The sequence below is a fragment of the Pelodiscus sinensis genome, chromosome 3, assembly GCF_049634645.1.
Source record: "Pelodiscus sinensis isolate JC-2024 chromosome 3, ASM4963464v1, whole genome shotgun sequence".
Taxonomy (NCBI): Eukaryota; Metazoa; Chordata; order Testudines; family Trionychidae; genus Pelodiscus; species Pelodiscus sinensis.
This window is the reverse complement of record NC_134713.1, coordinates 145904127-145917503: the sequence shown is the minus strand read 5'-3', so window position 1 is coordinate 145917503 and position 13377 is coordinate 145904127. Positions and strand designations below refer to the sequence as shown.

Below are 13377 nucleotides of genomic sequence, written 5' to 3'. Positions count from 1 at the left end.
TTCAGCTGTTGGTTCTCAGCCCTCTGTCACAGGCTAGGACTCATAAAACTGATAAAACTAGTTCACATTGACCATGGCAACTTTACCCAGATAATGGGTTTGCAAGAATGAGCTATCAGCAGTTTGTCTAATGGAAAATGGCTTTGCAAAGAATACAATCACTTTCTTCACTTCTTTTATCAGAAGCAGAAGCTAGGAAAATCTTCAGATTTACCTATCTTCCCATCTCCTGATCCTTTACAGCACATCAGAGCTTCATAGAACAAAAATCATATCAAATTGCTGTAGTGTTCAGAGTTGGTGGTAGGCATAAATTAGACTAAGCAGTTGCTTAGGGCCCTGATCAGCACCAGGGTGAGGCCCTCCAAATATTCCTGCTTAGGGCCCCCAATGGATTAGTACCAAGCCAGCTCTGGCAGTACTGCAACATGTTCCAAACCATTTTCTCTTTTTTAGTTGCCCTTTAGGATTCTAGCACAACAGGATGACTTCAATGACTTCATCAGCAGTCTGCTGAAAGAATTTGTCTTTATATTACCATAAAGATCTGACCTTTTTGACTGTAGGTTGAACCTCTCTAGTCCAGAACACTCTGGTCTGGAAACATTCATCTCCCAGAATGATTTCATTTAGCCGCATGACTGCTTTTCATGGGTGTAACCAAGTTTCCCATGGTCCCATAAAGTTTGTTTAAAGCTATCAGTCCTGGCTCTCAGAGTTCTGTGCTGTTATTTAGCTCTGGTTTATCCCTAAAAGTTCTCTAACAGCCCAGTAAGCAGTGGAAATGTTGGTAATGTTGCTAGACAATACTGACCCCCTGTGGTCTGGAAAATTCCCTGATTTAGAACCAGTTAGGACCCAAAGGTGCCGGTCTAGAGAGATTCAACCTGTAGTGTAAAGTAGCACCAACTGCAGAAAAGTTGTCTGTCAATATAACCACGCTGTGCTGAGTGTTTCTAGACACTAAACTGGTTTGTTCTCATTCAGTGCATACAGCCTGTTTAGTAGTAAGGCTTGTGCCTTTAACTTACATAGCCAAATGTCAGCTACTCCTCTCTGTTCATAGTTAGAACTTGTATTGAAAATGTGATTTACCTCTCCCCACCACCTGATCACAAGAGGGTTAAATACATGGCCCTACCAGATCAAGAGACAATGTAAAAATGATAGAGCATATTGAAATATTGAGGGGGACAATGTAAAGGTATGCTGTAACTCCTAGGTAAGTGAAATTCAGCTGTCTGTAATTGATTAAGATCGTGCATGTGGTTCTAGCTTTTCTAGTGCCATAGGGTATGTCTACACTACAAAGTTAATTTGAACTAACAGACGTTAGTTCGAATTAACTTTGATAGGCGCTACACACGCGAACCGCTAGTTCGAACTTAATTCAAACTAGCGGAGCGCTTAATTCGAACTAGGTAAACCTCATTCCATGAGGACTAACGCCTAGTTCGAATTAAGGGCTGTGTAGCCACTTAATTCGAACTAGTGGGAGGCTAGCCCTCCCCAGCTTTCCCTGGTGGCCACTCTGGGCACCACCAGGGAAACTCTTCTGCCCCCCTCCCGGCCCCGGAGCCCTTAAAGGGGCACGGGCTGGCTACGGTGCCCATGCCAGGTGCAAGCCTGCCAGCACCCAGCCAGCAGACCCTGCACCTGGCACAGCACAAACCAGCCACCCGCTGCCACCCAGTCCTCCGCTTCTTCCCGGGACCAGGCTGGCGGCTCCCGGGAGCCTGCCCAGGTCCGCAAGAGATGGGCACCCGCCTGGTCTAGTGCAGACATCGTGGACCTCATCCACGACCTCCGCACTAGGCACAGGAAAGTGGCCGTCTAGGGCAGGATAGCTGCCAGCCTGGCCACCCGGGAGCAGGTTTGCATGAAAATCAAGGTGGTCCACTGAGACCCCCAACCCTGAGCCCTGAGCCCTGAGCTTAGAATGGCCGTACTGGGTCAGACCAAAGGTCCATCCAGCCCAGTAGCCTGTCTGTCAACAGCGGCCAACACTAGGTACCCTGGAGGGGATGGACCGAAGACAATGACCAAGCCATTTGTCTCATGCCATCCATCTGCAGCCTTCCACAAACAGAGGCCAGGGACACCATTTCTACCCCCTGGCTAATAGCACTCCATGGACCCAACCTCCATGACTTTATCTCACTTCTCTTTAAACTCTGTTCTTGTTCTAGCCTTCACAGCCTCCTGCAGCCAGGAGTTCCACAGGTTGACTATTTGCTTTGTGAAGAAGAACTTTCTGTTGTTAGTTTGAAGCCTGCTACCCATTCCTTTCCTTTGGTGTCCTTTAGTCCTTATATTATGGGAACTAATGAAGAACTTTTCTTTATGCACCCTCTCCACACCACTCATGCTTTTATAGACCTCTATCATATCCCCCCTCAGTCTCCTCTTTTCTAAGCTGAAAAGTCCCTGTCTCTTTAGCCTCCCTTCATATGGGACCTGTTCCCAACCCCTGATCATTTTAGTTGCCCTCCCCTCTCCTACCCTCTCTCTTCCCCTCTCCCACCTCCTTTTCCCAGTCTCCCAGAGTTTTGTTCAATAAAGACAGTTTCTATTTTTGAACACACGTGTCCTTTATTTTGTACATCAGGAAGGGGGGCTAGGGAGGGGTAAGTGAAAGGAGGTGAGGGAGGAATGGGGTACGAGCCCCCGATGGGGAGGACTGGGCTGGCTCTGAGGGCTCCTTGGGGTGGAAGCTCTCCTGAAGCCCCTTGATTGACCCCCCCCCCCCTCCAGATGGCAGCCTGCGGCAAGTGCAGCCGGTCTGATGGCCGAGTGCTGTGATGTGCCAAGTGTGGGCACTCAGGGCACTCCAAGTCAGGACTGCTTTGCAAGTGGGGAACCCCTGAGAACTGTCTGTCCGGGGTGGGGGTCAGGTCCCTTTAAGCACAGTCCTCGGCTAGCCTGAGACAGCAGCTCTGCGCTCTAAGTCCTAATCTGATGCCCTGCCGGCACTGCTTTCGGCCATTCTTATCCTTGATTCAGGGTCCACTCAGTGTGGACATGCTAGTTCGAATTAGCATAACGCTAATTCGAACTAGTTTTTAAGTCTAGATGCGCTAATTTGAATTAGCTTAGTTCGAATTAACTAATTCGAACTAAGTTAGTTCAAATTAGTGCCGTAGTGTAGACATACCCATACTGTGTTAGCTTTTACATCTAAAGTACTACCCTGTGTGTGACTGGCACTTTTATCTGAAAATTGTATTTGTGAGTGCTGTTTTTTACCAGTCAGTAACATCATCTTTGCCATCAAACACGATTTCCATTGTGTTTACCACATTAACCTTGGTTTACTCTGTAAAAAGATAAATATCACCTAGTGTAATTTTTTTTTTAAATTGGCCTTTTTACAGCAAAAACAGTATTTACACTTACTTATTTGAAGGGTGTCAGACTCCATTTTTAAACATAAAAGTTTCCTGTCCTGTTAAATGGGAGCAATAAAGCAGGTGATGTGGCTAGAGCACTGTAAACAGTGGGAGAAGCTGTAATGCAGGGCTATTCAACACACGGCCTGCGGGCTGCAAGTGGTCCGTGGCCCCTTTGTTTGCGGTCCATGGTGCGGTTTGGGTTTACATGTGGCTCATCACATGGCCTGAAGGTGGGATCCTTTGAACATGGCCTCCACTGTGAACATGGTCCACAATGGCGAGGCCTCACCTGGTGGGGTGAATACTGAAAGACGCAGGTGGACGGACTGGCTGGAACACACCGTGTTAGGGTGTCGGCGTTTCTAGCCCGCAGGGAGGAGGTGTGGGGAGTGCTGGGGCATTGTGGGAAATGCTTTGTATTTATGCCCGCTAGTGTGAAAGAAGCTATTTGCGTTTATTTGCATGTATATGGAACCACACTTAAGTTGCAACCCTCAGCATGTGCTGTGAGTATCATTGTGGCCCCAGGGCTTCCAAAGTTGAGTAGCCCTGCTGTAATAGAATTTAGGAGCTCCTACCTCACATCTGCAGAATGTTAGCATCCAGAGGATTCAGTCAAGTCAAGGCCTCATTGTGCTAGACACTGTACCTAGCCAGAGTAAGACTGACATGTCCTAAAGCTATTCCAACCCAAAGAGACAAGACTGGGGAAAAAACTAGGTGAAAAAAGTGTTTACCTCATTTTAACACTTGGCCTATTGGGACATAAAGAGAAATGACTTGTCCAGGCCAAGGAATGGCCCCAACTCTCCTGACATCTAGATCAGTGCCTTATCCACAATACTATCCAGTCTCTGATGAGTCCTACGCTCAGGGCTTGTCTTCACTACACAGAAGATTGGAGCTACCATGCTCGATCTTTCAGAGTTCAATTCAGTGAGTTGAGTCTTGCTAAATCAAACTCAGAGAGTGCTCCACTGGCATCTGGTATGCTTCCTTTTGCGAGGAGTAAGGGATGCTTTTGCACCCATTGGCCTCCCGCTGTGGGAATGCCACCAAGCTCAGCTTAATTTAAGCCGACTCTAGCTATGTATTTTATGTAGCTGGAGCTGAGTATCTTAAGTCGAGTTGCTGGGTCTAGTGTAGACTGGCCTTAGATCACTAGACACCATTTCTCTTAGTGCTGGGTTACTTAGGTAGGAATAGTAAACCTCATGCAGCATAACTCCAAAGGCTATTGCAACTATTGTGCAATGGTTTTCATTCCCCCCCACCCAGGTGCAGCATGCTTCCTTACAACATTCCTTCCCTACTCCATTGGTTCTACAGGCCGCCCTCACTATAAGTCCAAGATATGTTCCAAAAAACTTGACTTATAGCGAAACAACTTAAAGCAGGGAGTTTTTTTTCCTGTGGCTGACTTCCATTTAGGGTTGCCAGATGGTTTAACCAAAAATATCGAACCCCCCCCCCCCCCCAAAAAAAACACTGGGGAAAAAATTCTGTTGGGGGGGGGGAGAGGGGACCTAAGGTTTTAAGCAAAAAAAAGGACCCTGAGAGTTGTTAAGCAAAAAAAATATAAGAAACTAAAAAAAAAAAAAAAAAGCCCAGCATAGCCCCTTTAAGAGGCTTTTTGGACTTAAGAGGCTGCCATCAGCCAGCAGCTATCTTCTGTCTCCCTGTTCTGGGCCAGACAGCTTCCCAGCAGAACCAGGTAAGTGGGTGGGAAGGGGGACCTGGGTCTGGGTCTGGTTGCTGAGTGTGTCCAGGTATCCAGTATTTTCTGACTTTCTTTACCAGACAGGAGGCAAAAATACCAGACTGTCCGGGTCAATACCAGACACCTGGCAACCCTACTTCCATTTGCAGAAATTGGGGTTTTTTTGTGCGACTTAAGAGCGGGGAATGGGAGGTCTTATCATGCATCAGTTCATACTAGGGTTACCAGGTACGTTTAGAAAAAATACCAGACATGCTTGGTGGGGGGAGGAGGGGGAACGGCCGAGGCGGGGCTGGCTGGGAGGGGGTGCGGGGGCAGCATGGCTGACCGCAGGAGATGGGAGGGGCCAAGGGGCGGGGCTGGCAGCCGGGGGGTTAGGGGCAACATGGCTGGCCAGAGGAGATGGGGGGGAGGTTGGGGCAGCACGGCTGGCTGGGGGAGATGGGGGGGCTGGGGAACGGGGCTGGCAGGTGGTGGGTTGGGGTCAATGCGGCTGGCCCAGGGAGATGGGGGAGGGGTCGGGCAGCGTGGTTGGCCCGGGGAGATGGGGGGGGGGGAGGGTCGGGGGCAGCACGGCTGGCCAGGGGAGATCAGGAGGAGAAGAACTGGCTGGCAGGAAGCAGGGGTGGCCGGGAGGGGGTCGGGGGCAGTGGAGCTGGTTGGGAAGGGTCGGGGGAAGCGGGGGGGGGGGGGCAGGACTGACCCAGGCACATGCAGATCCCAGGGTGTTGTCAGTCCTGCGTATGGTCCGGAGAAGCACGGGTGAGTCCGGCTGCGGCTCCACCCTGCACTCAGGAGCAGGGACAGGGCTTCTCCTCCCCAAGGCATCAGATGCAGCCAGGGCTCTGAGCGACGATCGCACCCTGCCTCCCAGCCACTCCCCCAGCCCCCGCCAGGCTTCTGTCTGGCGCCCAGCCAGAAATCCAGGAAATACTGGACATTGCACATGTCCGGTATTTTCTAGATTTTTTTTTTACCAGACAGAGGGCCCAAAAACTGGACTGTCTGGTAGAATACCGGACACCTGGCAACCCTAGTTGCTACAAGTGTCAACGACTTGAGCATCAACGTCAACGGATGTATAGTGGGACACCACATATTCCATTAAGGCACTGGATTCCTTCACTGTTGATTCCAATATAACAGAAGTCAGTCTGCCGCAGGAGGGTTTGCGTCATTGTGTACTGGCATCAGCATTGATCTTCTCTAGCAAGAGAGTTTGCCAACACTAAAAACAAAGCGTAAATGAAAGTAGTTGTATTGTTGGAGACGCTGCTTTCCTGTCTGTGCACCCATAAGCAGGCATACGTCAGTGCAGAGAGGGATGTGAGGAAAATCTTCCCCCATGTAGCTATACAAGCTCTGAAAAATCAGGCAGGTGGAGGTGCTGCCTCAGCTATAAATTGTGGACTGGATTTGAGACCAATACTGTCTTAAAAGAGGCATTTCTGAGCCAATAACAACTGTCTGGCTGAGCAGAGACGTCAACATTGACACTGATAGTGTGGGGTCTCCTAATTTAGAGGTTGAAATCCTAGTTTCTGGTCTGATATATTATTGGTTTTCACTTAGAGCTTTCATGTTTAATATTAAAATAAACTGTTTAATGTTTTAAAAAGTAAAATTCCTCTGATAATGAAACCAGCCTACAGAAAAGAACTTGGGATGGCCACAAACTCACTTAAACCTTTACATGTGTTCCTACAATTTAGATCTCAGGCCAGTTATGAACTAGCTCTGAGTTGCAAATGCATTGTCAGTAGCGCCCCACTTTATTATATAAATTACTCTCCCCAGTACCTGTTTCCTAGCCCTAGAGATGTTTAAAATGAAAGTGGACAAAGCACTACGCAAGAGAGTCTAGGGAACAATTGTACATTACTTTGTGGATCACTGAAAATCATTTTTTCCATTTAATCATCTATGCTGCTGTTATTTACATATAGTTTCAGAACTGTAGAAGGGATTACCCAGACCAGCTCTACAACTGTTAGCATTTCTTGTCCTATGAAGTCCCATGAGTGTGGCATCCTGACCTAGTGGTACTCCAGAGGATACCTAAGTAATGGCAGTTAGGAAAGCCATGTCTTTCCATTGTTTGGCTAGCAAGAATATTTGGTTTTCTGCTGGCCTAGATACAGTGAGCTAGAAACTCCATCTGGCTCCCAATAAAACATTCAAAAAGAAACGGCAGCTGGCACATAATATGGTGAGCTAGGTCATGAGGAAGAAAGAGTTGATCAAAGCATCTTACATAGGAATGCTACAGGCTGTGTTTGCTTCCTGTTCACTGTCAGATCCAATTCAAGATTATGGTACTGATCCATAAAGCCCTTAGAGCTCAAAGAGTCTTCCTCTGAGACCAGCCACAGCAGTTACTTTCATCTGGCATTTCATACTGAAAGAACACACATGAAATTGAGGATGCCAGAGTGAGAACGTTCTTGATAGAAACCCATGGGGTGATATAGGCTCCCCAATCAGGAAAAATCACCTCTTAAATAACTTCCTCTGTAGAACCAAAGCACCCAGGGCAAGCAGCATATACCAGAGAAGAAGCTAATGTTTAAACCAGAGCAGGAGGTAAATTGCCTGAGTTTTCTGGGGAGAACCCACTATTTTCTATAATTTGCATACAACATCTGAATGCCAAGGTGTCTTAAAAATGACAAGTGGAGGCGAGACTGGGTATGTGACACAGGCTAAATACTATGAAGGTTTAAAACTATGTCTAGCACTATAGCAATAGCTTGCAGTTCAATAAGGCAATCTGGGATGCTTCTGGCAGAAAGGAAACACAAGTGCAAAAGCTAGTGACTGCTGTCTGTCCCAGGAGATTGACTTGCTGCCAGCTGCACTGCAGACATACCCTAAGAATGCAGAGAGTAGCAGAACCTGGAACACAAGTGAGTGGGCATGGACATGGGGTATAATGGAACAGGTGAAAGTGTGTGGTGGAGAACTGGCTGTGCATTTGGTCAGATCAGGAACAGTCTGTGCATGGAAGAAGGGCAAGTACAAAAGGATGAAAGAATACACTGGAATGGTAAACTGCATGAGAGAAAGAGATGTGGCTAAGAAAGTACATAAAGGTGAGCGCAAAGAGAATAAAGTATGACAAAAGGATACTTGCTTCCCTGTAGATGAGCCTTTTAGGTTGATTAGTAACTTGCTAATGATTTTTACTGGGACAGTTATTCCCCCAAATGGCCTTCAGTGACTGGAAGTCCATCTGTAGGCTTACCCTGTTTTTTTAAATTGGAGACTCCTTCCCTAACCCTGCCATTCACAGGGCTTGCAGCACGTATGGCCTGGAAGCTTGAATAATGTCTGAAGCTTTCTGCAATATCCAGATGCAGGAGGGTGTGTTTAAAAAAGAGTTTCAGTTATGGAAACTGTCCATGCACCACTGAGCTTCCCTTATCTTCACAGGAAGACTGCTGTATGAAGATGTTGGAAGAAAGCTGGGTGCTGCATTGAGAACAACATGGCTCATAAACATTAGCACTGTGGGGAAATTGCCAGTTCCTTATTTCAAAAGTTTGTGAAATTCCTTAGGACTTTGTGCTCCTCTGACCGCACCCAAGAGCCATGAGTAGCCACAGTTATTGCTAAGAGCTGAGTGATCATGTAATTAGAGTGTGTACTCTGAAAACACGCCATACAGTTCAGCTGATAGGTGATGTGATATGCACCTCTCAGCTTCAGGCTGCTAGAATCAAATGAACCTAGGCATGGGAAAGGGGGAGGGAGGGAAGAGATGGCACTCTTCCAAGCTCCACCCACAAAATAAGTTCCGCCCAGGCAAGGTACAGAAATGTGATGCTGCTTGCTATCCTGGTCAGAATACAATTGTGTAGCTCTTTGAAGGTTACTGTGCTCCCAGAACTCTGGAGGCTTACATATGTCTATAGGCTGTGCTAGGCATATTGGGCTGAGATCCTGCTTGTCTGAGGGGGGAAATGAATAGTGGTATCTCTTAAGCACCACCCCCTTGTGGCACCAACATACGGCCTCACTCACAGTGAATTGTGCGGATCTGTGAATTCTCCCTTTGTGTTCTTACATGCAGAGTGGAGTAAATGGTGACTTCTAAATTAACCTCTTTGGATAGCTTGGTTAACACCTCAGTGAGATGAATGAGGCAGCTTATACTCTTTAGAGGAAATGTTCCAGGGTCAATGCAGCTTCATGTGGACATCTTTGTGCAGGTTACACTTGGCTCACCCTCTTGAGGTTTCCATCATAACCGTAACAGAGACTTGCTTTCCTTTTTAGAGGAGCTGAGAGTCCTGGGACAAGGGCTGTAGCTTCCACAAAGGAGCTGGTGTGGTATGTGGGCTCTGTTGGATCCCTTCAGCTTACTAACACCCCAACGTCTCTAGCATCTGATAGCTGCAGTTTGTCTAAAATAAGTCTGTTGATGTCAGTGCTGGTGCTAGTGGATAGGGTCCCCCTCTCTGTAATTGACATAATCTTGGCAGCATCCACAGAAACACCAGGGGATTGGACCTGGGGATTGGATTACCTTCTCCCCTCTAGAGATGGCCTGTCTGTGTCATATCTGACACACACTGGCAGAGAAGCTGGTATGACCACTGTCTGTATGGTGTCTCTAGTGTGATAAGCAGAGGACTCCAGTCAGAGCTGTCATTAGCACTTAATCCAGCTAGGTAATTACAAAAGCAAAGCTATATTGAAGAGTCATTCTTCACAGCCTGTGGGCCTGATCACATGCACACTGGTGCAACTCTATTGACATTGCTGGTGTTACCTTATACTGGGCTAAGTGTGAGCATTGTCAGAATGAGCAGACTTTGAGATGGCCCGAGGAAAGGCGATTTCCTTTGCACAGAGGAATCTGGAAGCACAGAGCTGGGATAGCCAGTCCAGTGCCATTGTCCTCACGACTCCTGGTGTTGGAGGCATGGCTGGGGCTAAGGCTGTACTTGAATGCTCCTTGGCTGCCTGAATGTCACTTTGGACTCTTTCAGGTAGGCCTAATGTAGAGCCAAACTGTGTCTCCTTCTAACCCCCGGATAGGGTGTGTGGTACCAAGGTAGCATATAGTTGCCTTTAATCCCTTATTCAGGTACTCTACTCCGAGAACAGCTCAACTTGTCTCAGTGACTGGGACTCTGCACTATGTCGAGATCAAGCACTTCATCAATGTGGGTAAAAAATATTTTTAACCATTTTGCATCTAGGAAACCCCAGGCACAGAGAGGTTAAGTGACTCATCCAAGATTACACAACAAATCAGAGATAGAGTTGAGATGCTAGCCATCCTGGCAGCTCTTCTGTCACTTTTTTTCATTTGGGGAGTTTGCAAAAAAGTAATAATCACTTCTTTTAAAGTCAACATCAAAAATATCATAGTCAGTCTTCTGTCTACAATTGACCAACTTTTTTGATATTTTTCCCCCCAGGGACACCTGTCTGGTTCTTTGTGAAAATTGCTCCAATTCGAAATGAGCAGGATAAAGTGGTTTTATTTCTTTGCACTTTCAGCGACATAACAGCTTTCAAACAGCCCATTGAGGATGATTCATGTAAAGGTTTGTCTTTCTTGTCCTACAGTTGTGCATTGTGCTGTTTCTCTTGGTGTGCATTGATCTTGAAATAAGTGAAGACCTCTAGTATCCACAGTAAGAATTGGATTTTAAGACAAGTGGCAGCCATGCTATGTAAAATACAGCTCCATGTGGAATGGCTGCAAGCTTTACAGTGATCTAAGCAGCATTGGCTTGGATGGCTGATCACTAAGGAAAAATCCATGTACTGTTGGAAGTTGGGGCTGGGGATCCAGTGGTGCTTTTCTTTTTAATTCATTGCTGATCAGTGCTTCAGCATGGTATTATGTGAGCACAGAGCTGTTACAAGTGCCAGATTTTGGATAAGGTGTAAAGTTGAGATTCTGACGACTTATAATTAGAGCCCTGCATGGGCCCAAATTTATATCCACATCCACAAAAACGAGCCACGGATATCAGCAGTCACATCTACTGCTGTGGTTATCTGTGGATTTGCAGGGCTCTACTTATAGTTGTTATGAGCTAGTGAAGGGCACTTAGCCACCATAACCCCATTGTCCTTGGTAGGAACAGGGGCTGTTCAGCTTCTCTCAGGGTATGTCTACACTGCATCCCTAGTTCGAACTAGGGATGCAAATGGAGACAATTGAACTAGTTAATGAAGCGGGGATTTAAATATCCCGCGCTCCATTAACATGATCTCGCCAGCGCGCTAGTTCGAATCACAGCTGACTCCTCATTTTTTGAGGAGTAACATTAGTTCGGACTAAGGGCTTTAGTCCGAACTAACGCGTCCCGGCGTGCACTTCCTGGTTCGAATCAGCTGTGATTCGAACTAGCGCGCCGGCGAGATCATGTTAATGGAGCGCGGGATATTTAAATCCCCGCTTCATTAACTAGTTCGATTGTCTCCATTTGCATCCCTAGTTCGAACTAGGGATGCAGTGTAGACATACCCTCAGTTCCGTTGGCTCTCTGTGCAAGAGCAGAGGCATTAACCCTATTGCTGGAACCTAGCCCAGACTTGAGTAATTTCATTTTACCTGCCTAAATGAGGCCCTGACCTGGTTTCCATGGAACTCAGTGAAAAGACTCCCATTGACCTCAGTAGGACCTGGATCAGGCCCAAACTGTCCTAACCTGTTGGGGAGAGTTGCTACATGTTGTTAATCCATTGCTCAGTTTCACTCCAGAAGCTGTGGTCCTTCAGCAAGGCCCTGATCCTGCATATTCATAGGTAGGCTTTTATGTCTGCACATAATAGATTGTAAAGCAAGATGAATCCTTGGAAGTGAGATGTACGTGAAGTAAGTTCTGTTGTTGACAAATAATATCTGTAGTTTAAAACTTAACTAAGAGTTGCATTTATTTACATTTTTATTTTAAAAATCTAACATTTCTAACACCCATCTCCCTTCCTAATGAAGAATACCCTTTAAAATAGACTCTGCCAAGCTGCAAGGATTTGTTTTCTTTCCACTGCTATGTGTTTGGGGTTTTTTTTGTTGTTGTTTCATCAAATTAGAAAGTGGGTTTTGTAATCAGGAAGATCTGTCTCATAGAAAATAGCTTTCTGCCAGGCATCTAGAGGTCTTTACTTCACTCTGACATGAACTGACTGCTGAGATAAATCAGTATTAGGAGTAAAGCTAGCTCTAGCTTATTCACTGGAATGACTGCCCACACTACGGTTAACCAGACAATGAAGTGAGTTTCTTTCAGGAGTGATTGTCTCTAGTTATCCCCTGTGCTTCTGCTGAAACAAACATTCTGCTGAAGAACCTAATATGCTAGTGAGCTATGGACTGAGAGGTAGATATTTGTTTTCTTCCTTGAAGATAAGGACACATTCTATTTTGTAAGAGGAGTAAGTAGGAGAAAGAAAACGATAATCAAACATTTGAAAAAGTTGAACCTGTTGAGTCCCTGGATTGCACTATCCTCACAGTAGTGGTGATGATGATGCTTAGCAGTTTGGTATCCAAAGAAATGTAGAGAGATTAATCTAATCAGTCCACACAGCATCCAAGTCATATGGATGTTCTGCCCATTTTACATATGAGGAAACCAAGACAGGCAGCTAAATGCCAGAGTTTTGAAATGTGAGTGCCTAAAGCCATGCACATTTACTTATTTCATGCGCAAATCTCCACTTAAACACCTAATAGTTCATTTACAAATGTAAAGAACTCATTGGCATGTGCAGTTATGTTTAGTTTCATATGAAGTGGACGTGTGGCTCTGGTATCTGATCAATAGAAATAAGGTCCTGTAGGTTTGCTTATCAAAGTAATGTTACTTTGTGCAAAGAACAGCTGTTTATTTATCTCTGCCCATTTAAAGAGCACCTTATGGCTTGGCCTGAGTACAGGTACAGAATCTGTACTGAGTACTTAGCTATGAATACCTTTGCCCACTATTGAATGTTGAATTTCAAGCATATTAATAAAGCTGTCAGAGTCTTTGTGACTTTCTGAAGGATGTGTGTGTCTAGCACCAATGATTTGAGTTTGACATGTAAACTAAAGTGAACATGCATCTTTTATTTGAAGATGGGGATGGGAAGGCAGAGATGAAAATGGTACCGAGACTACCTATTCATTTAAAAAAAACCCTAATAATCACAGGCATTAAAGGATGAAATTTGAAAAATGAAAGACTTGTACTAGGTATGCTTCTAATTCTAGGCTCTTTTGGTTTTTGGTTAAAAAAAACTCATATGCTTTTAATA

The 13377-nt window shown here is 45.9% G+C and overlaps 1 protein-coding gene across 2 annotated transcripts in view; it reads left to right on the top strand.

Moving 5' to 3' along the window:
- Nucleotides 1-13377, top strand: part of KCNH1 (potassium voltage-gated channel subfamily H member 1) — a 256021-nt gene that overhangs the window by 33809 nt on the left and 208835 nt on the right. Inside the window, exon 4 of one of the 2 annotated variants that reach the window (XM_075925116.1) lies at nt 10542-10670. The exons of the other annotated variant lie outside the window; for it this stretch is intronic. Within the exon in view, the coding sequence (XP_075781231.1) occupies nt 10542-10670 (129 nt within the window). The remainder of the gene's footprint in view (nt 1-10541; nt 10671-13377) is intronic. 2 annotated transcript variants of the gene reach the window in all.